Raw genomic sequence first — 23,801 nt, 5'->3', positions numbered from 1 at the left:
ACTATCATGGCTAGCTGGGGAATTCTGGGAGTTGACATCCACCCATCGTACAACCGCCCAGGTTGAGGAACACTGTTTTGGCAAATTATGTGGGTAATTTCAATTGAATTGGAACATTTTCTGCAACTTTCCTTTATGATTTTGCTTCCTTTATGGTGTATTATTACATTGTGCATTTTTAAATTTATTTTATTGTATTTATTTTTCCCACTATTTATTTCCTTACATATTGATCTTTGATGGTAAGGTAAAGTTCACCTCTTGTATTGTGTATTTAGATGTTCCTACACTAAAATTCACCCCAATTTTAAACAAGCAGAGAGGTTGCTACACCCTGAAATGAGTCAGCGTTTCAGGAGACTTTCAGAATCTATAGCTGGATATCCTGCAGAATCGGTCACATGTGACAGTGAATCATTCTGTCTGGTTTCCTCTTGATGCACCAAACTGAACCCGCAAATGTTTTTCTGGTGGGAAAAATTAAAAGCCATGTTCATAGCTGGCTGAACTCATGAAGAAGGCGAAATGTTAGGAAAACATGTAAAAAAGGAGAAACAGTTGGCCAATGACTCTTGATTCTTCCCAGTTCATAGAAAAAGGTCTAGAACTGCAATGTCTAGAAATGTCCACAGGGTCTGCTCCAAAAAAATCAAGATGGCAACTGTGATGATGAGATCGAAGTTCTATGACTCCCATAGAAATGTCATAGAGCTTCAATTACCCAGTTGCAGATGCCATCTTGATTTTATTTATGGACAGTAACAAATTTACTAGCCCTTCCCCATCTCTTCTCTTCTCGTCTGCCCTCCACCTTCCTTCCTTCCTTCCTCCCTCCCTCCCTCCTTCCCTTCCTTCCTTCCTTCCTTCCTTCCTTCCTTCCTTCCTCTCTAATCTCATCTCCTTCTTTCCTTCCTTCGTCCCCAACTGTTACTGCTATACCAAGAACTGGATCATTAGTTTTGGTGCGATATGATTGTTTGCTCACATAGGGAAGAAGGTATCCAAGGGTTTTATCTCATGTTTCATCATTTGATCCATCCTCAATCATCCAGCTATTGGTTCATTATCTGGGCAAAGTTCCACAGGCTTTTTTGAGTGATGTGGCATCTCAGTGTATGAAATAAATGAATATTTATTGATCTACCTACCTTCTTCTTTCCACTTACAGGTGGTGTGATGTGGCTCTGCTTTCTAGCAACATTTCCAATATTGGCAATTTTCGATGTGAATGCACTGAAGATGCCTCTCACTGGCCTTGCTGGACTTTTCTGTGCAACCTATTTTATTTTTAAGTTATTCTCTTACGGTGCAATATAGACTATTTACAGGTTTGATAATGACAGAAATACATGCCAAGTGGGAAAACTGGTAGTGTGACCAAAGCCACAGGTTCTTTTTTAATCAATTCAATGAAAAGTCTTGAGTTTCAGCAGGGGTGTCCTCAGAGTATGGTTCAGAAAAGTCAAGAAGGTGGCCATAATGGTTTAATTGAATCTTTGCCTATTTCTTGTCTGTGCAACGCACCTAACAAGCAGTGGACCTTTGTTTTTTTTTCATGGCAACCGCCCTCTTCATTTTGGACCATAACCCTGTGGACATCTCTGAGTTGCAGGAAGATATGACTACACAATATGGCATTGAAGTTAGTCTTCCTTGTCTTTGACTCTTAGCAACCAGCAGCAACTGGGAAGGATTCCTGTAACCTGGTCTTCTTTCTTGGTCTACCATAACTGCCCAAACCATTTGACCACTCTACTACACAGTTCACACTGTTGCACAGGAATGGTGCGATTCTTTGTATATTTTCCAATGGGAAACCTTTTCAGGGAACTTTATATAAATCACACTGCAGTTTGGAAGGTGTGACTTGTTTCATACCGTTTTACAGTGTTTCTCAACCTTGACCATTTTAAGGCATGTGGATTTCAACTCCCAGAATTCCACAGCCAGCAATGCTGGCTGTGGAATTCTGGGAGTTGAAGTCCACATGCCTTAAAATGGTCAAGGTTGAGAAACACTGCATTAGGAAATGAGAATTGAGGAAGCCCATCTCTCCCCATAAGACCTCTTTGGATTGGTTTCAGTCCAGACCCAACACTACCAAAAAGGCCTACACTTTGTTTGATGGATGTCCCCAAAACAGGTCACCTGAACTTTTGATCAATCATTTGCTTGTTGTGGATACAAAGCAAATTTCCCCTTTCTGATGCAGGTAGTCCTTGACTTATGACTAATTGCTCAGTGACTGTCCAAAGTTGCAATGGACTCAACAAAAGGTACTGGTTTATGACAAAAGCATGTCCATTGGCTAAAATGGGTTTGCCTAATGACCGTAGTTTTCCTTAACAAACATGGTGATTTGTTTTATGAACATCATAAACAGACATAAAATCAGATCAGTTGGCTGATGACCCACTTAATGACTGACATGAGTACAATTTTGTACTCAGTTACAGTCATAAGTCAAGGATGACTTGTAATTGCAACCTTAAACTTTGGAAAGAAAGGGGCAATCTGAAGCAGGAAGTGAGCTACTGAAGAATAAAAATAAAAATAGACATTGGCCATGGGAATCCAAGGTTTTGCAATAAACTGGAAAACTTGATGAAAACTAAAAAATAATAGCTTAATTACAGTGTACTAAAAATAATGTGATTTGTTTGGTGGGAACTTGGACACTATAGCTTGTTCAACAATATATGGTTAAAATAAATCAACAATGCTGAAATCTTTCATCTAGTGTGGAGAAGGACAGGACCAGAAAATTAAATCCAATCTAGGATAATGGGTTTAAACAATGGAAAATAATAAGCAGATTCACATATCTCAATAAACCATGCTTCACCAAATAAACCACAATTGGCTAGATTCATAAAGCACCACGCTAAACTTGATACCGAGATAAACCAGGACAAAATTCTGGCTTAGATCAGAATGCACAACTTTGGATCCCAGAGCTGCATTTGCCCTCATCTCAAAATCCTAAATGTCACCTCCAGTGACGAGGAGCACAGTGGCTTGAGTAGTTAGGAGTCTGGGTAGCAAGTTAGCAAACTCCCATTTCTGAGAGTGCAATCTTCTAAGCACATAACCCTTGTGTCACATGCCAATGCTGTTAATGCCAAAAATGATTCATGTGTGCATTCTAGCCAGCAGTGGATGTACAATCCCATTCCAGAAGCTGTAGAGCAGGAGTGTCAAACTCAATTTCATTGAGGGCCGCATCAGCATTGTGGTTGTCCTTAGGGGGGCTGGGTAGATGTGGCCAGGGTGGGCACAGCCTACTGGGTGGGCCTGGTTGGAGTGGGTATGGTCTACTGGGTAGGCATGGCCAGCTCTACATCGTTCGCGTCAAGGATGCCTGTGGGGACCTGGGCAGGAGTGGGACAGATCTGAGCATCTCTGGCAGAAGGGGGTGGGACCAGGGCAAGCGCCAAGGCAGGGTCCACTGGAAGAGCTTACCAAAACCCCTCCCCTGGAGCCCATCAAGCCGGAAATGTGAACTAGGTGAGGACCATTTGCTGGCCACTTCCAGGCAATGGTGCATTTTTTCATTCCTCAAAGGGTGACACCTCCCCAGCACGCATCCAGGGGGTGGGGCCAATGCAGCAGGGGCCAATCCCTTGCTTTTTCCAGACAGCCTGAATGCGTTTCAGCATAGATGGCCATCACAAAATTGTACATTGGCTCCCAGGCCAAGGCAACAGGGGCCGTTCCCTCACTGTTTCCAGGATGGCTTCGTGGGCCACATGAAACCATGTCGCGGGCCGCATCCGGCCCCCGGGGCTTGTGTTTGACATGTCTGCTGTAGAGCAAGGGCAAAGTAGTGCAGTGGTAGACTTTGTAGCATTGAGTCATCCCATACAAATACTTTAGTGGCTGAGAAGGCAAGAACCTGTTGCGAAGAAGGACTGAAGAAGATCAGCAACAGATTTTACAAAGCTGTTTATCCACATCACCTAAATTGGATAATTTTCATAAGTCAGGAAACATTGCTCAACAGAGGAGGAGAAGGGAATTTCCACCTGATTCACCCTTGTGTCTCGTTGTCTGGAGTAAGAGGAGGCAACATTCTGTAAAAAGAAGAACAATCCCTGACTTTCTTCAACACCTGGCAAGTGGAAGGAACAAGCATTTGAAGGCCAATCTTGTCTGTTTTCATACTTGCATCTTTATGAAAGTGTATTAGATCAATGCTGATTCTGCAGATGAGCAGAAGCTTACTGATCTTCCACAGAACCTTAGCTTGGCTCTGCATTCAGCCCTTTTTTCCTCCAGCCTAGTTAAAAGGTGGAATAAACTAGTTCATCCTCCTATTTAGATCCTCTCCAAGCTGCAATAGAAGGTTGCCTGCCTACGGATGCTGGGTGGCAGGAAAACCCCAAAACATTACGGGTTATGGTCCATAAGTACCACTTTGACATCTGCCTGCCTTGAAGGTGCACAAAGAAGTCATAGGTGCTGCCTCTGCATTCTGTCCAGGAGGCGTTAATCTCTTGGATCAAGCATCACATGTTGGCTTTTCACTAAGACTTTGGGGGATTCCCCTTCCCAATATGCAGATAAATATCTAGATTGGAATCTATTTCCTTGGAGATTTCATTAATTAAAACAGAAAATCAACAAATCATATCTTTAAGACAGACCCTTTTCTTAGAAAAGTCCATAGCAGTAGGGTCAAAAAGTCAAGATGGCTATTCCAACTGCATGATTATAACCACCATCTTGCTTCTTTTGACCCTTTCTGGGGATATCCCTCCAGAAATACAATAGCTAAAAGTATTTCAAAGAGACTCCGTGAAGTGGAGAAATTTATGTTACAGTTTTCCAAGATTCTGTGTTTACCCCAGATATTCTTGTTGAAATGCATGTCATTCATTTTCTTGAGCTTCATGGGATTTGACAAGGTGGAAAGGCATGTCCTCTCTCATTAAGCTGTGGAGTTCAGTAACTCTCATTGCAATTAGCTACAGCAAATTTTCCCAGTCTCCAGGCAGATACAACCATCGAGATGAAGCTAAGATCTAGAAACACCCCCCCACACACACAAATCTAGTGTGACTGAAAGATGGAGTGACTGAATTTCAGGAGTCAGGCTGGATTTGGCTGTATTTAAGGCAGGAGACATTCAACTGCAGAGTGAAGTTAACATTGCACAGGAAGGAAATCTAAGCTCTGTTGCTAAGCAAGATAGTTGTTGCGTTTTACCCCATTTTACAACTTTTCTTGCCCCGGTTGTTAAGTGAATCACTGCACTTGTTGAGTTAGTAACAAGGTTGTTAAGTAAACAAAAATCATGGTGGCGCAGTGGTTAGAATGCAGTACTGCAGGCTACTTCTGCTGACTGCCGGCTGCCAGTAGTTCGGCAGTTTGATTCTCACCGGCTCAGGGTTGACTGAGCCTTCCAGCCTTCTGAGGTCAGTAAAATGAGGATCCAGATTGTTGAGGGGCAATAGGCTGACTCTGTAAACCGCTTAGAGAGGGCTGTAAAGCACTGTGAAGCAGTATATAAGTCTAAGTGCTATTGCTATCTGGCTTGTCTATTGACATTGCTTGTCAGAAGGTTGCAAAAGGTGATCAGAGGACCCCAGGGCTGTCATAAATATGAACTAGAATTGGCAAGCATCCAAATTCTGATCACAATTCAGTCACTTTTTCAGTCCCGTTATAGCTTCAAATGGTCACTAAATGAACCATTATAAGTCAAGGACTACCTGCATTCTCTTTCCCCCAAGGAAAAAGCATCTCGAGGTCATCTTTAACTCTCCATTCAGAAAATTGGACAAGCAACATGGCGGAAGGCTGGAGGAGAAACACAGCACACAGCCATTTACCTCTGCTATGATGAATCCGAGGAGACAGAGAATCAGGCCAGCTGAAGTCAGCCGGATGATATTGGGCACCGTATAGTCTCTGCCAAATTCTGCCTTCATCAAAGAGACTGGAGCTGCCACGAGAGACATTAGACATGATCATCATCATGATTTTCTCAGGAGGCCAAACAAGCAAGAGGGAAGAATTCACAAAACATTGTGAAGCGTTCATTTCAAGTGTCTCAAGTTGCAGAGTTGATCAACAACCAGCAGCCAGGAATAGCAAGGAAGCCAGGCTTGATGAAACATGAGGAGGAACTTCCTGCAGTGAGAAGAATGGCTGGAAAGGACCTTGGAGGTCTTCTAGTCTAACCCCTTGCCCAAGGCAGGAGTCCTTATATCACTGTGAAGTGTTAGGCCTGCTTTATAATGCTGTGGTAAGACCACACTTGAATACTACACCCAGGTCTGGTTTGCAAAATTTTAAAAACACATTGGCATTCTGGAAAAAGTACAGAGAAGAGCAAACAGCATCTTATGCTTCAAGATTTGGATGGAGAAGGACTGTGCCAATATGTCTTCTTCTAAAGTCAGACAAATATTGTGAGCTGGTTGCCCAGCACCCAAAATAGGATCACATCACTGTGGGCTGGTAAGGCGGAAAGAGGGGACCAAGCTGCTGCATGCTTAATAGTTATGCAACGAGGGAATTTCCTCCAATGTGGCTGGTATGGTAAATTATTTCTGTTGAGTTTCCCTCTGCTACTCCACTCTTAGAAGGACAGGAATCCTGACCCTTTTTGCCTACAAAGATCTCAAGAAATAGGAGGTAAAACCTTTTTAGAAACCTTTGTTTAAAGGAAGTTGACAATTTGCACTTTTTTTTCTTTGTGTAATTCGTGGAATAAGTAAAATGTCACAGTTCTCAACACAGAACTGTGGGGAAATTATTAATGTTCATAATTTCCAGTTCAGTTTGCATCTTACATACTTCCAGTCTCCATATCCAGATCAGAGCAACTCAGCGTGCCTCTCTGTTCAGGTAGCAAAATATTACTTGATGGTTCTTTATTAAATACCAGCAAAGATCAAAACAATTAAGTGGTGTAGGCTTCTGGAACTGGAACTAGAAAAAGAAACAAATTGTGTAGTCTTGCCTAACTATTGGTATCTCGCTTCTATAATCAGCGTTTGTGTCAGGGATAAATTTCATGCAAGCCCAGGAAACATGTACATGAATGTGATGTATTGAAGGAGGGAATAAGGGCGTGTACAGGAATGATTGATGTCTTCCTTATATTGTAATAACTCTGTTGTCTGATTTTCATTGGCTAACAAATTTATAAAGCACTACTGCTAACTTTCTAAGGTGTGGCAATTCTGAATGCAATTGCTGCCAGTGTTCAGATTGTATTCGCACCCAGGACTTATTTCAATTGTAAATAAAGTACTGTCTCTTTAAGAAGTCTCTGCTTGAGTTTTCATGACTGGATTTTTATGATTTCTCAGGTTTTGCCAAGGGCCAGTGACTTTACAGTGGGAAAAATGAGAGAAGACACAGGCAAAAACAGGAAAAGAGAAAACCATAAACATCAGGCAACAATTTATATCATTGTGTCTCAACTTCAGCAAATTTAACATGTGTTGACTTCAACTCTCAGAATTCCCCAGCCAGCCATGTTGGCTGGAGAATTCTGGGAGTTGAAGTCCACACATCTTAAAATTGCTGAGGTTGAGAAATACTAAGTTACATTTTCTCTCTCTTTCCCTATCTGTCTGTATCAAAAGGTCTAGAACTGTTCAAAGCCACTGGACGCAATATGGGGATAATTAGTATGGCCAATCTGAGAGGGAGGAGCCTTTGCTTATTCCAGCTTTAGTCAATTTATATTACCTAGCAGCACGCAGTACAGACATTGGAAAGTAGGACACCAGGTGATCCTTCTTTGACACAATGCAAGAAACAATTTGATGGATGGAGATAATGTCTAAAAACCTGGTTTTCATTTTCCAGTATCTGGTGTCATTTTTCCCTTCCATATTCCCTTTACTTCCTGGTTTTCTTTTTTAATTATTTCCATCTCTCATACAAACCTGCCACATTTGTGCTTCTGCTGGGAAATGTCCCTCTTCTCTGTCCACCAAAGGCAGCAGCATTCAAGTGGGCATTGCTGGTTTCTGTTAAGATTTATTTTTTTTAAAAAAGACATTACTTTTTTAATGCAGACTGTTAAGCACACGTGTCAATCTTTGGAAGCAGTCCAGCTAAAACCATGAATAATATCGCTACCTTTATTACAAGATTACAATAACAGAATTTTGAAAGCACTTCCCCTCTTCTTTACTTTTAATTTCCAAAAAAGCCAAGATGACCACAACTGCACAACGCCCCAGACTTTACCAAGGCACAAGTGCAGATCTCTGTCAGAACTGCCTGTCAACTTTAGAATGAGCCTGGCTGCAGCCATCTTATCATTCCTAGTTGCCAGATAGCATGGAGGGTGGAAAGGTTACCCCCTTTCAGAGGCTACATGGGTGAAATGTACAAATCTGAAGGCGGTTAGGTTAATAAAGAAATTTTATGATAAGGATCCTCACAAATCCTGAGGGCAGTGGTGGGATTCAAATATGTGAACAACTAGTTCTCTGTGTGGATGCCGCTTCTGGAAGTCCATTCTGGACCTGGGCAACGAAAAATTAGCTACTGGTTCTGCTGAAGTGGTGCGAACTGGCTGAATCCCACCACTGCCTGAGGGGATGTATAACCTGATTTCTGTTTCTCCTGCAGGAGACTCTTTCTTTCTGAAGAGGAGTCGACTGTCAACTTTCGAATGAGCCTGGCTGCAGCCATCTTTTTCCTTCTCATTCCTAGTTGCCACATAGCACGGAGGGAGGGGGCTTGCCAGGTGTTGCGCTAGACCAGGGGTAGGCAACCTTGGCTCTTTTGACTCGTGGACTTCAACTACCAGAATTCCTGAGCCAGCATGGCTCAGCATGGAAACTTCTCCATTTCCCCTCAGCATGGCTGGCTCAGGAATTCTGGGAGTTGAAGTCCACGAGTCAAAAAAGAGCCAAGGATGCCTACGCCTGTGCTAGACAAAGCAGATTTTCTCTCATGGGAACCAAGGTCATTGGCTGCTCCGGAGACTGCAGGCTGGGCGTTTCATGAAAAGCCCACCAACAAGCTGAGTGGGAATACGTAGTTGCTTGCATAGCTTGGGGGGTGGGGTTTCTTAACTTTGTATTGGGGAATTGTTATGCATCTCTTCAGACTTGGTTTCACTTTTGAAGTAGCCATACTCTGTATCAATAAACATGTTCCTTGAGGAATTTGCAAGCCTCGGAGTTCTGCTTTATTTGTCTCTGTTGATCGGAAGTATGACACTGCCATCCTGTGCTTCAACTTTCTTTGCTAGCTGCCAGCCTGTCATAAACTATGGTGGGGAGGGAGCTGCTGGGAAGGGGAAACAGAAACTACAGGGCCAGAGGCTTGGGAATGAAATGAAAAGGCTCGCCATCTAGCCTTCAAATGTAACTGGACAATAGGGAGGTAACCGGGGGAGGGGTAGGAACAGAAAAGGAAAAGTTAACTGGGAAACCTTTGCATGCAAACTTTTAGTTCTGGCCTTGCTGTACTGTAACCCCTTGGCTTTTAGTAAAGGTGTATCTTTCTCAAAAATGGAACTGAGGGTCCTTCTTTCCTAGGAGCCCATGTTGGGGCAGGTGTGACACCTACCTCCATTCTCTTACCATTGATCACAGTCAGGTTGATGTTGGCTGACACTCTGACACCCAAAGCCAGCAACTTGATTTCATAAACCCCCGAATCCTCTACTCGGACATCCTGTAATATCAGCGAAGCATCTTCAGAAGACCACTCTGCTCGGTGCCTGTATCTCTCTGTTTTTTCAACTATGATCTCGCAAGTCTCCCACCACTGATGGGTACCATTGTCTCTCCCGCAGTTATCAGCTTTCACAATCAACACCAGCCACGGGCCAGTGATGAAACGCCATCGGATCTGGAAGTAGGTGGGCACAGAAGAAGAGAAATTCAACGAGACTGGGAGCAAGGCTGTCTTCCCATGGGAGACAGAAACTGGGAACAAGGGTGTAGACAGCACAAGGCCTGAAGCAGAGCCTGGGGAGAAGAGAACAGGAGAAAGGATTAGCAGTGAGGTCTACAGAATACAAAATAACACACTTGGAAGGGACATTTGAAGTCTTCTAGTTCAACTGCCTACTCAGGCAAGAGGCCCTATAACCCATAACAAAAGGTTTTCCAGTCTCTTAAAAACCTCCAGTGATAAAATACGCACAACTTCTGGAGGGAAGCCATTCCACTGATTAATTGTTCTAACTGTCAGGGAAATTTCTCCTCAGTTCTAGATTGGATCTCTCCTTGACAAGCTTCCACCCATTCACTCTTGTCCTGTCCTCAGGTGTTTTGGAGAATAGGTTGATCCCCTGTTCTCTGTGACAGCCCTTTAGGTTTTGGGACGTTGCTATTATGTCACCTCTAATAATTATAATAATCATCTATTAGCATCCTAAGTTCACGTGATTGTCATTGTGATCTTCCCAGCCAGCTTCCAACAAGCAAAGTCAATGGGGGAAGCCAGATTCACTTATCAGCCACAGTGATTCACTTAACAACTGCAGTGATTCACTTAACAACCATGGCAAAAAGGTTGTAAACCTGGGCGTGACTCACCTCCAGCTCCTGCAAGGAGAAGAACTAGATCTGTACTAACTCCTCTGCTGAGCTCCATCATCTCCTTGCTTTTCCTAGGCCAGGGGTAGGCAACCTTGGCTCTTTTATGTGGACTTCAACTCCCAGAATTCCTGAGCCAGCATGGCTCAGCTTGGAAACCTCTCCCTGTCCCCTCAGCATGGCTGGCTCAGGAATTCTGGGAGTTGAAGTCCACGAGTCATAAAAGAGCCAAGGTTGCCTATCCCTGGCCTAGGCTATCACAGGTAAAAAGGAAACCTGACAGCCAAAAGACCTAGTCTCCCTTTTCCTATTGCTGTAAAAGCTTTTCCTTACTGAGCCTATCACAAAGCCAGAAAACAAACTCCACTGATGTCAGTGAAGGCTATATTAAGTCCTCACTGCAACCTAAATCAAGCCAAGGGTGTCCTTTGAGTGCCCTGTATTTTGTACGTGGGTTGGTGCAAGGGGAGGGGGAGCTCCATTTTGAAAAGCTTTGACATTAAACCAACACACACACACACCAGCCTTTTCTGTGCATGCTGCCAAAGTATTCCAAGATACAGGAGGATCTGGACAGACGTGAACACTGGGCACTATCTAACAAAATGAAATTCAATGGTGAAAAAAGTAAGGTTCTACATTTAGGCAATAAAAATCAAATGTGCAGGTATAGTATAGGGGATACCTTGCTCAATAGTAGTAACTGTGAGAGGGATCTCGGAGTCCTGGTGGACGATCACTTAAATTATGAGCCAGCAGTGTGCTGCAGCTGCCAAAAAAGCCAACACAGTGCTAGGCTGCATTAACAGACGGATAGAATCAAGATCACGAGAAGTACTAATACCACTTTACAATGCCTTGGTAAGGCCACACTTGGAATACTGCATCCAGTTTTGGTCACCACGATGTAAAAAAGATGTTGAGACTCTAGAAAGAGTATAGAGAAGAGCAACAAAGATGATTAGAGGACTGGAGGCTAAAACGTATAAGGAATGGCTGCTGGAATTGGGTATGTCTAGTTTAACGAAGAGAAGGACGAAGGGGGACATGAAAGCAGTGTTCCAATATCTCAGGGGCTGCCACAAAGAAGAGGGAGTCGAGCTATTTTCCAAAGCGCCTGAAGGCAGGACAAGAAGCAACGGATGGAAACTGATCAAGGAGAGAAGCAACCTAAAACTAAGGAGAAACTTCCTGACAGTTAGAACAATTTACCAGTGGAACAACCTGTCTCCAGAAGTTGTGAATGCTCCAACACTGGAAGTTTTTAAGAAGAGACTGGACAGCCATTTGTCTGAAATGGTATAGGGTTTCCTGCCTGAGCAGGGGGTTGGACTAGATAACCTTCTAAGGTCCCTTCCAACGTTATTATTATTCCACCATTACCATCCCTGTCATGCTGGACTCTATAGAACATGGCCAGCCAGAAGCTCCCATCCCAGGAAAATATTTTCTGTCTCTTTTCTGCTTAGCAAAGCAGCCCCCTTACTTACCCACCAGCACCAGGACCAGCCACGGACTTGACATTGCAGCCAAGACTCTCTTCTCCTCTGCCTTTGGAGCACTTTTTCCCCTGCCCATCACTTTCCCTATGTCAGTTCATTTCACTTTCACCTCCATCTGCTCCATTTTGAGGAAGTGTGATGGGGCCAGGGCTTCCTCCTGGCTCCAGCCAAATTTTGCCAGCTCGGCTCAAATATAACAATGGTTAAAGACCTTTGCACAATGTGCTGTAGCCAGGGGAGGAAGAGGGAGGGGTATATTTGTCACCAACACTCCCACCGTCCTGCCAGTTCCCTTCCTGGGACCCCCACATTTACACCCCACTATCTGGGTTCTGGAATATGAGGGCAAAAGGCTTTTCAAAGCAGGTCCTGTTCTTCAGCAAGGTGGTCCCTATTGTCCTTTGGATTTTGGATGGAGCACAATGTTTTTAAGAATTGCCTCTAGTTTTCCTTTTTTTCACTGAGGTTACCAGGTTTTGTGATTCTAAATCCATGATGTTGGATGACAAATCCAGCCATGGAATAATCCAGGAATAATCCAGGAAAGCAAGGTGGTTCTTTTAATCGAACCACTTTTGTGCCTTAACATATGGATAGTCCTCAACTTACAACCATTTGTTTAGTGACTGAAGTTACAACAGCACCAAAAACAGCACTTACAACCATCTCCACAGTCATGTGATTGAAATTTGGGCACCTGACAACCAGCATACATTTACAACAATTGCCACATCCCAGGGTCATGTCACTGTTACTGTGATCTTCCCAGCCAGCTTCTGATAAGCAAAGTCAATGGCGAAAGCCAGCTTCACTTAAAAATTGCAGAGATTCATTTAACAACAGTGATTCTCCTTCCCGCCACACCTTGGGGTGGTAGGAAGGAGAAAGTGGTGGCTAATGAAGTCCTGGTTTCAGGCCATTCTGATCTGCAGTGAATCTTCAAAATACGTCTTAGAACATAGAGTAACAGAGTTGGAAGGGACCTTGGAGGTCATCTAGTCCAACTCCCTGGACAAGCAGGAGAGTCTCAGACAAGTGGCTGTCCAGTCTCTCCTTGAAAGCCTCCAGTGATGGGGCACCCACTACTTCTGAAGGCAAGGCATTCCACTGATTGGTTGTTCTTTTTAAAGCAGTGGTTCTCAACCTGTGGGTCGGGACCCCATTTGGGGTCGAACGACCATTTCACGGGGGTCGCCAAACAACACAGTCCGCCATTTTTTTCCCCTTTTCCTTAGCTGTGCTACTCCCTTTTATTCTATTGGCTTTTGAAAGCCAATAGAATAGACTCTCTTGAATAGAGTCTAATTCTATCGGCTTTCCAAAGCCAATAGGAATTGTCCAGGCTGTCTCTGCCCTGCTCAGCCCGCCAAATGTCCCATTCTGCAAACGGTGCTGCACCAGTTGAGTAGTCCTCGACTTACGACCGGTTGAGTAGTCCTCAACTTACGACCGGTTAGGGTCACGGCATTAAAAAGGTTGAGAACCACTGTTTTAAAGCCTTGCCTGAATTGTTAAGCCCGCAGCCCACCCCACCGCCTGCAAACGGTAACAAGAAAAACAAAACAGTGATGAATAAGAGAATGTCCCAGAATCTTTGCAAAGTGGCTTTACCCACAAAAACAACTGTAGATCTGTGCACTTCATAACAAGGGACTGAAGTCACAGGATTGTTTGGGAGAAGCTTTTCTTCTCCTTTTCTGAAGTGCTTCCTCATTTCTGTTCTGTAGGTTCCTAAGCTGTCTTGAAACCAAAATTATTTATGCTAAATATATAGCTGGAGATTTCCTGTCAGGAAAGTTAGAGAGGTTTTTTTTCTATGTTAAGAAGAAACCGTAAAGAAAATGGGAAAATAAAAAGGCTTGGAAAGAATTTTAGCAGATGTGCAACAGCTGTGAGAGATACTTTAGTTTGCATTTCTACCCCAAACAGAGATTTGGACTTGAGGATCTCATTCAACTCTATGATTCACTGGTCAGAGATCCCAAAAGGCCAACTCTAAAGAGATGGGTGGCTGATCTTTCTCAACACTATTCATGTAAGGAGTTCTCCTACATAGGAGTAAGAAAACACTCCTAGTAGAGGAGGTAGCCTGTTGGAGCAGATGAGAAGGCCCATCTTGTCTAGGATTCTGGTCCACAATCTCATAAGCAATGACCTTATTTCAATTGATATAGAGAAACTGTGGTACTACCAAAAGTTCAGTTGATGTTGGCAGCTGTCAACAAAGATGATTAGGGAATTGGAGGCTAAAACATATGAAAAACAGTTGCTGGAATTGGGTATGTCTAGTTTAATGAAGAGAAGGACAAGGGGGGATATGATAGCGGTGTTCAAATATCTCAGGGGCTGCCACAAAGAAGAGGGAGTCAAGCTATTCTCCAAAGCGCCTGAAGGCAGGACAAGAAGCAATGGATGGAAACTGAACAAAGAGAGAAGCAGCCTAGAACTAAGGAGGAATTTCCTGACAGTTAGAACAATTAACCAGTGGAAGAACTTGCCTCCAGAAGTTGTGAGTGCTCCAACACTGGAGGTTTTGAGGAAGAGATTGGACAACCATTTGGATAGGGTCTCCTGCTTGAGCAGGGAGCTGGACTAGAAAACTTCCAAGGCCTCTTCCAGTTCTGTTATTCAATGTACTCTTCCTTTTAGGCAAGCAACCCATGGGTGAGGGGAGCTCATAAAGCTCATAAATCAATAACGGGACCCCCAACTCTGGCAAGAAAGAATTGAGAGCAAATGATGGTCTGATTAGTCGCAAGGCACTAACAAAAGTCTAGCTAAAGGAGTTTGTTTCATCATCCCACTTCATACTTTTCAACAGAAGCTGGAGCAGGAGAGCTGCCAGTGAAATATCCACCATCTGCTTTCTTCTTTTGCTCAGGCAGTCCTCAACTTACAACAGTTCATTTAGTGACCGTTGAAAGTTACAACGGCACTGAAAAAAGTGACTTATGACCATTTATCACACCTATGACCATTGCAGCATCCCCATGGTCATGTGATCAAAATTCAGATTCATATTTTTGACGGTTGCAGAGTCCCGGGGTCACATGTTCTGCTTTTGCGACCGTCTGGCAAGCAAAGTCAACGGGGAAGCCAGATTCACTTAGCAAAATAAATGTTGGGTTCAATTGTGGTTGTAAGTCGAGGACTTACAACCTGTACGGATTTCTTTTTCAAGAGGAAAGCACATGTTTCCGGATTGGGGCAGAGGGGAATTAAGATAGAGAAAAGGAGGTGGGTAGATGTATTTGAAATGTGTGTGGGGGGGAGGAGGGGTGAAACTCTTCCCCGTTGCAAAATGCAAGAAAGAAGGATCCTTCTTTTATCTTGATTTTTACCAACAGAAGTCACTGGCCTCCCTTTGCATCCATCAAGAAGAGGAGTGAAACATGAATTTAATTACAAAATATGATGCAGCTTGACTGGGAGTTTTCTCTCTATGAGGTGATTTTTTTGAGAAATGGTACAGACCAGCAATTGTGTTTGTCTTCCCTGGGTTTTTCCAGGCAGTTCCTTATTAGAAAAAAAAAATAACAAACTTGTTGTTTAGCTTATGTACTTTACAAACTTCCTGATTACTATGCTTTTGCTGCTCAAACAATGTCTATAGCTGAAGCACAAATTTACCGCTCTGTAACCCAACGAAAGAGGCTAGAAGTAGAAAAAGAATAGCTCAGGGCAGTGGTTTTATTTATTTATTACGTATAATTTTATTAAAACAAAGGTTAAAAAGTTGGCTTGAAACTCAACATTAAGAAAACCAAGATCTGGCCCTCTGAATTCCTGGCAAATAGATGGGGAAGAAATGGAGGTAGTGACAGATTTTATCTTCCTGGCTTCCAAGATCACTGCAGGTGGGGACTGCAGCCAAGAAATTAAAAGACACTTGCTCCTGGGGAGGAAAGCTATGGCAAATCTAGATAGCATACTAAAAAGCAGAGACATCACCCTGCCAACAAAAGTGCGTATAGTCAAGGCCATGGTTTTCCCAGCTGCAATGTATGGCTATGAAAGTTGGACCATACAAAAGGCTGAGTGCCAAAGAATTGAGGCCTTTGAACTATGGTGCTGGAGAAGACTCCTGCGAGTCCTTTGGACTGCAAGGCGTTCAAACTGGTCAGTCCTAAAAGAGATCAACCCCGACTGCTCTTTAGAAGGCCAGATCCTGAAGTTGAAACTCAAATACTTTGGCACTTAATGAGAAGGAAGGACTCACTGGAGAAGAGCCTAATGCTGGGAAAGATTGAGGGCAATTAGAAGAAGGGGACGACAGAGAATCAGGTGGCTGGATGGAGTCACTGAAGCAGTAGGCGTGAGCTTAAATGGACTCCAGAAGATGATAGAGGACAGGAAGACGTGGAGGAACGTGGTCCATGGAGTCACAATGGGTCGGACACGACTTCGTAACTAACAGCAACAACAACAAAATGCTAATACAAACTAATAGAGAATAAGTAAGAAAAAAAAGAAAAAAAGAGACATCCAAGAAAGAGCTAAAAAACCCAAGAAAAATAATAATAATGGTACCGTAAAAGAAAAATTGGAAAAATTACAAATAAGTGGTTTTGGATCTTCTTTTCAGCAGCTATAAATCCAATTATAAATTTGCCCCTCTTTTCTTTCTATAATCTATCCTGTCTCATCATCGAAAGCAAAAATGCTTTCTGCTTTTTTTTCTGCTTCATGCAAAAAGTCCTTAAGCGGGTTCTAAGAAGTTATAGCTCCCTGGAGCAATAACTGCTTATTTTAAAAAAAGCAATTATTATTTTTTAAAACTGTACCTCAATCTAGCAGCCCTGTCCCCTAAAATCTCTCAGACAATTACCTTGCTGTTCTGTCTTGTTATATGAGTTGTAGAGGTTAACTGTTCCTCATAGCAAAAGACTCTTTTAAGGGTTGAATTCAACTGAATTTAATTCCCATTGTCAGCACCTGAACCCCTATTTCTAGCTTGAGGATAACCATCCCTTTCCTCCCATCGTGATACCTTAATTTATCCTTGGAACCAGATCAGGGGCTGGAAAGCTGATCTATATTATTTCGCAGCTGAGGTGGGAGGTGCGCAGAGCTGTGGGAATGGCCTGAATCTCCCCCCCCCTCCAGCCATCGGCTCTTCCTGGGTTCCACTATGACATCAAGGTGGAACCTTTTCAAAACCCGAGGAACTGCCAAGATGGTGGTTGGGATGTGGGCCTTCAGCAGCCCACCCCAAGAAGGGAAGAGACTGGGCACCTCTGCCTTGATCCTCATCCTGGGGGGGCTTTGGGGGAGATGGATCACAGAGGTTGGAGCTGGGCCAATGAGTGAAAAACTACCTGGTATTTATTACTTCATTTATTTATTTATTTATTTATCCATACTTCCCATTTCTACCCTGCTCATCAGGTAAGATAAGTGAAGAAGCCTGAGGAATGAGCTGAAGGCCCTTAGAGATGTTCCCAAAAGTTGTGACCCTTTTCCTGCCCCCAGGAATACCCAGGAATGGGCAGATGAAACCAAGGTGAAGGCTACAACTGCATGATCAAAGCCTTCTCTCTTTCGATATGTGTTGAATACACATACAATAAGGGAGACTTTCACTTCTTTGGTCCCGTATAATTGGGGTTGTTCACACACACACACACACACACACACACACACACACACACTCCAAAATCATGGGTGATCCCCTTGACCTGTAAATACACAATTTCTCACTGCAGGAACAAATAAGAGTCTCAAACCCAAAGAGAGACTTGGATGGGGTTCATGTGCTGCCTACAACATCTTTCTTCTCACAACTGGCAACTAAATATAACTCCTTTCCATCATTGCTTGACTCTTCACAACTGGTTTTCTAAGATATGCTGCCTCAAAACAAGGAAATCGAGTTTAGCTCTTATTAACACCTCTTTGATTGATCTATGGCCTTTGCTGATCCAGTCTGTTTTTAAGCCCTAGTAGTAATAGAAATGTTGTAGATCTAAATTTGTTTTCTGTAACATGGGATAAAAGAAGACGCATATGCATTGATATGTATGTGTGTGTGTATATATGTGTGTGCATCTGTGTATATATATACACATGTATGCATATACGTTGTGTATGTGTGTGTGTCTATAAGCACACACCTTAAATACATATATATTTATTGTAAATATTCATGTACATAGACATACATACACATACATTGTAATTATTCTTCCAAATATTGGAAAGGTCATCCAAAAATGGCTCTTTCTTTCATTTGTGATGGTCATGTGATAAAGTTATACTTTGTAATATACAGTTACTCCTTAATTTACGACCAATCACTTAGGACTGTTTGAAGTTAGGATGGACCTCCCAGGGTAATAACAACCTGGTTCTGAAGTTCCAATTTCTCTAGAGTCATGTGACTGCATTTTGGACACTTAGCAAGCGGCCCATAATTTCAACCAGTTGCAGTGTCCCACAGTGATGTGACCACATTTTATGACGTTTTTGCATTTACTTCTGGTTTTGACAACACCAGCCCATAACGAACAATTGGTTTCCTTAATGACAGCCATGGATGCTTTATGATCGAACAGGTGGATCACATGGCGGATCTGTTTTACAACTCTCATGACTTATGACCATAAGGGGCCAACTCCATTAAGTTTATAAGTCAAGCGCTACCTATAAAATTCCATGGGCGATTTCTAAACAAAGAAATGAATACAGTCTTACTATTGTTCTCCTATTTATGGGATTAAATCTCAAGCTTAAATAAGGAGTGTATTGTCTACTTCCATTTATCAGCTAAAATAGTAATGATCCAATATTGGAAACATTTAGGTAGCTTAAAAATTGAGATGTGCATTAACAAGACTTCTTCAATTGCCACATTAGAAAATATTTTTAAAAAAGATTTAAAAAGATAGAAATGTTAAAAATAATGGACCACCAGAAGCAGGAACTTAACAATATCAAATTTGGATAGACTTCATATTTAATGTCAGTTGCAATAGACCCACTATTGGCAACATTTTATATCAGTGTTTCTCAATCTTAGTAACTTTAAGATATATGGACCTCAACTCTCAAAATTCCCCTTGCTAGTTGAAACACTGCTTTACATATATGGCAAGTATAAATGTGTATATTATCTGTTTAGTAGATCTTTTATATCTGTATTTACTTCTTAGCAGATCTTTTACAGACAGCGTATTTTTATGCTGAGTTTATAGGCAAATATATGGCACACTCTCCCAGCTAAATAGAGCATCTAACTAACTTGTCTGATGAGTAACTAGATTGGAGCTGATTAGTATTTGAATGGGAGACATCCCACCCACCCCCAAACAATCCCAGCATTGTGGGTTGGCCTGAAAAGTTGATTTAAAAAAAACACTAAAAGGGGCTGTGACAAGAATCAGGAGTCATAGGTCCCAGATTTTGAGGCACATTCTATAAGTTAGCCCATTTGAAGTACCGCGGTTCAAAAATTATTGCATGCACCATTTCATCCACTTAAATGCCATGACAATGAGAGTAGTCTCTAGTTTACCTGTCTAAACTATTTAGGATGAAAGGTAGCGTATGTATCTATCCATAACTACGATGCCCGTCTCATTTCTTCTCACCAGCATCAAGCGTGTGCCCCATTATCCACCAGTATATTCCTCGTTACTCCAAAGCCTTCATCCCCATTCCCCGCTCTAACAGTTACGTTGTCCTGTGCCGAGTGAACCTCACCTCATCCCAATGTGAGTGGGTCTTGATTGCCAACAGAGGGCGCTGTTACTACTTCAACCTGGGCCTGAAGGAGCATCTCATCCTCCACCAGATGGGCCTTATCGTCATGCATATGAAGAAGGAGCTAGAAGGAGAGTATCAGGTCCTCTCTGGGATAAACCGGACCTGCCAGGGAAGGGTCTTGATGACATATGTGGGTAAGAGTCTCTGGGGGAAGGAAGATGGCAATTGTTAGAAAAATTGATGACTGTTTTTTTTTTAATCAGGGTACTGTATAGATACAGTTTAGTGCTTGTGGAATGCTTTAGTTAGGACTGTTGCTTTAGTTAGAACTGAGAAGTGATAAGCTATGAAATTCTTTCAGTGACCTCAGACCAGTGATTGTTGACTGTATCCATTAACATGACCACATCTATCCAAATGCTAGGCTTGGTTAATGCTGATATTGGAGGGTAAGATATTGTAACTTAGCATATTATGCCAACCCAGCCCTTTGATGAATTTGTGGTTCCATGTATTGTTTGGAATCTCCAAATGGGTTGATTCAAGAACTAGGTTACTCATGTTGTGTGAATGAAACTAAAAAATTTACAACACTACTTCACAGCTCACCCAACCTGAGCACACTAAAATTAAAATACTTGGACTTATGAAACCCATTGATGTCTACCTCCCCACATACTTTCACTTTCAAAGCCAAATCTGGAAAAAAATTTTTAAAAAGGGACTCCAATGGGATCCTCCATCTCAAGGCAAAGAAGCAGTGATTTAATAACAGAAATTATAGTTCTTCTGTTTACAATCTTAAATATGAATAATATATGTAGATGACCCTTACCCAAGAGAAAAGAATAATTACAGTAGAAATCATGCATTATCTAATCAACCATACATTTCATGGAATCAAATTCACAAAAGAAAAAAATAGCAAGCTATCTGAAATAGAAACAGAATAAGAGAGTTGGAAGGAACCTTGGAGGTCATCTAGTCCAAATCTAGCCCATATCTCTATCAGCGGAGATAACCATAGTTTATTACTAATACAAGTATGAAAAAGCAATTCTTGCAAACTAATTCCTCAGCAGCCATAGAACACAAAGTTGCATAAAGATTCCAATCAGTCAAGCCACAACAAACTGCAACATGCTTTGAAAAACAGAAACTTCTTGCAAGACAAATACCCATACAACTTCAAGAAAAAGTCCACCCAACTGAATATGACACAACAATTTCTCAAAAATATACCCTCCTTTACATCAAAAATATGTCAGAGTCCACCAACAGGTTATTCCACACAAAACGTTTTGTTCAAACCCATTGTTGTTGTTGTTGTTAATTGCAAAGTTGTGTCCGACCCAACGCGACCCCATGGACAACGTTCCTCCAGGTCTTCCTGTCCTCTACCATCTTCTGGAGTCCATTTAAGTTCACACCTACTGCTTCAGTGACTCCATGCAGCCACCTCATTCTCTATCGTCCCCTTCTTCTATTGCCCTCAATCTTTCCCAGCATTAGGCCCTTCTCCAGTGAGTCCTTCCTTCTCATTAGGTGGCCAAAGTATTTGAGTTTCAACTTCGTTCAAACCCATAGCAGTACTAAAGATGACAACACTGAGGTTCTGCACAAAAACACAATACAAAGACTGTGGACACTACTACATAGGACACCTCTGGAGATCCAGGAGCCCCAACAAATAATCAAAAGACCCAGTGCCAGCTCAGTAATTTCATTTCCCACCAACAATCTTGGGGCAGAGCATATTTCAACAGGGTTAGGAAACCACCAACATTTTAGATATAATTTTTTAACATTTTAACATTTTAAATCTAGGTTTAGCCAGATTGAAAAATGCAAGAGAATGCTTAGAAACCTGGGACTCTAACCAAACCACAATGAAAAAAAAACCCATCTAGACTTAAACCTATCCAGGAAGTCACCAAAAGATATTACCAAAAGTGTTTTTTTTTTTCAAAACATAACTGCCCTTCATTTTTCCTTGAAGATGTATTGCTTCTCATCCAAGAAGCTTCTTCAGTCCTGACTCTTGAAGGCTCACAGTCTTCAAGGAAAAAACAAAGTCCAGTTGCCTTTTGAAAAAGCATGGGACAACCATGGCCTGGATGGCTGAGAATCTCCACAGACATTTACCAAAGACTTCCTTCACATGTAAAGTAACTGCTACGAAAGAATCCCCTGACCACATAGGGTGTAGAAGAAAGACCGATAACATCGTTCGCAACCAATCTTATTTCCTCACTCCTGTCCTCTTGATGTTGCCAGCGGAGGCAGTGGCATATTAGCAACCCCAACATCTATCTCAAATCACACCAGATGTCAACCCATAAACTATATATATCATCTCCTATTACAATTTCAATCTTTCTCTGTCCACCACCGTATCAAGTAGCTTATTGTGAGGACCATCACAGGAAACTCTGCTATTCTGACTACTTCTTATAATTTTTCAGCAATACAGGTACTCTTTGAATTACTACTAGTAATTACAGCCATAAGTCATGATGGTCACATAGCAGATCATCCCATGACCAGTCCCAATTTTACAACCTTTGTTGTGGTAGTCATTAAGTAAAGCCATTGTTCACTATAGAGCAGTGGTTCTCAACCTGTGAGTCGGGACCCCATTTGGGGTCGAATGACCATTTCACGGGGGTCGCCAAACAATGCAGTCCGCCATTTTTTTCCCCTTTTCCTTAGCTGTGCTACTCCCTTTTATTCTATTGGCTTTTGAAAGCCAATAGAATAGACTCTATTCAAGAGAGTCTATTCTATTGGCTTTCAAAAGCCAATATGAATTGTCCAGGCTATCTCTACCCTGCTGAGCCCGCCAAAAGTCCCATTCTGCAAATGGTGCTGCACCAGTTGAGTAGTCCTCGACTTACAACCGGTTGGGGGTCGCGGCATTAAAAAGGTTGAGAACCACTGCTATAGAGCATTTTGTGTTGGAAACCAGCAAAAACATCATAAATTATAGCCACACGATCATGGGGCTCTGCAAGCTGCCGAGAATGGTATAGGGACTCCTGCTTCGGCAGGGGGTTGGACTAGAAGACCTCCAAGGTCCCTTCCTACTCTGTTATTCTGTCATCATAATCATCATTGTAGCCCTTGTCTATCCACTGTAGGATAAAGGCCTCTTCTGCATGTTTCCAACTATTATATGGTCCTGAGCTTTCTTTTGCCAGTTGGGCCCGCAATATTGTACTTCCTTAAATCTTAGATCCCTTTGCTTCTTGATCTGCAGGATTCCTTTTCTGGGAACACATAACCAATATATCCAGTGTGCAGGGAGATTTGGCATCCACAGCATGATCCTAAGCATCTTTATCCTCAAACATACCCAGTAAAGCACACTTAACTCCCACTCACAGAGATTATTCTGGAGGGGGGGGAGATAATTCAGCTTTATAGAATAATTTTGCATCTTGTTATGTACTCAGAAATCTGAATTGTCACAAATTATGGCTGAGAAGATTTCTCCTTCTCCTGATGCTTTTTTTTCACTACTAGAGCCTTTATTTCTTTATCGGATCGTCTTGCTGATCCCTGGCGCCATGTTCCTGGTGGGATTGGGAATACTGTGGGACTGGCTGATCAAAGCCCGCAGTCGCATGGGGGCCTCTGACGAAGAGCAGACCGCTAACCAGCTGATCCAGCATGTCATCCCTCCCTTGGACACCAGTGCCCGTCCATGACTGAAATTCTGCCTTTCTTCCCCATTCACTAAAGAAGTGACACCAATGTGATCTGGCATTCATTTGCTCTGAATCTATGGCTTGTAAATATCTCTTGACTGATGTCCTGCTCAAATTCTGGTTTTTGGTTCATTTGTTTCCGAGGTTGTAATTAATAAAGAGTTCTAAACCAAACTGATTTCAAGACTGGACAGCGAATGCTTGCTTGATGCTTGTTGCTCAGACAACAAATTTGATGCAGGGCTATCAGTGTCAATCCAGATTGATTTCATGGTAACCAAGGGCCAAACCACCTTAGAATCCATGAGGAGTTAGCCAGGACCTTTTGGTCAGGTAGGAATCCAGATTAAAATATCCTT

The 23,801-nt window shown here is 42.4% G+C and overlaps 2 protein-coding genes across 4 annotated transcripts; one reads left to right on the top strand and one right to left on the bottom strand.

The window, feature by feature from the left end:
* Positions 1-308: 308 nt before the first annotated feature.
* On the bottom strand, positions 309-17,112 carry LOC120314269. 3 transcript variants are annotated; one of them, XM_039357185.1, is made up of 5 exons: positions 12,017-12,180; positions 9,564-9,953; positions 7,908-7,991; positions 5,835-5,947; positions 309-467 (listed from the first exon to the last, which is right to left on the bottom strand). In XM_039357185.1, the coding sequence occupies exons 1-5, from the start codon at positions 12,102-12,104 to the stop codon at positions 345-347; spliced, it is 798 nt and encodes a 265-aa protein (XP_039213119.1). In that variant the 5' UTR covers positions 12,105-12,180; the 3' UTR covers positions 309-344. The 3 variants fall into 3 exon arrangements, 2 of the variants coding, with proteins under 2 accessions (XP_039213119.1, XP_039213120.1); XR_005558386.1 differs by lacking the exons at positions 309-467; positions 12,017-12,180 and adding exons at positions 3,543-4,073; positions 17,019-17,112; XM_039357186.1 differs by lacking the exon at positions 309-467 and adding an exon at positions 3,543-4,073 and having other exon boundaries at positions 12,017-12,166.
* Positions 17,113-17,188: 76 nt separating this feature from the next.
* LOC120314263 lies at positions 17,189-23,612 on the top strand. Its single transcript, XM_039357166.1, has 3 exons — positions 17,189-17,349; positions 19,621-19,926; positions 23,258-23,612. The coding sequence occupies exons 1-3, from the start codon at positions 17,205-17,207 to the stop codon at positions 23,440-23,442; spliced, it is 636 nt and encodes a 211-aa protein (XP_039213100.1). The 5' UTR covers positions 17,189-17,204; the 3' UTR covers positions 23,443-23,612.
* The last annotated feature ends 189 nt before the right edge of the window (positions 23,613-23,801 follow it).

This window comes from Crotalus tigris, unplaced genomic scaffold (assembly GCF_016545835.1).
Source record: "Crotalus tigris isolate CLP2741 ecotype Arizona unplaced genomic scaffold, ASM1654583v1 scf7180000018867.1602434, whole genome shotgun sequence".
Taxonomy (NCBI): domain Eukaryota; kingdom Metazoa; phylum Chordata; class Lepidosauria; order Squamata; family Viperidae; genus Crotalus; species Crotalus tigris.
Note: the sequence above shows the minus strand (reverse complement) of the source record. Positions and strands in the feature narration are given on the sequence as shown.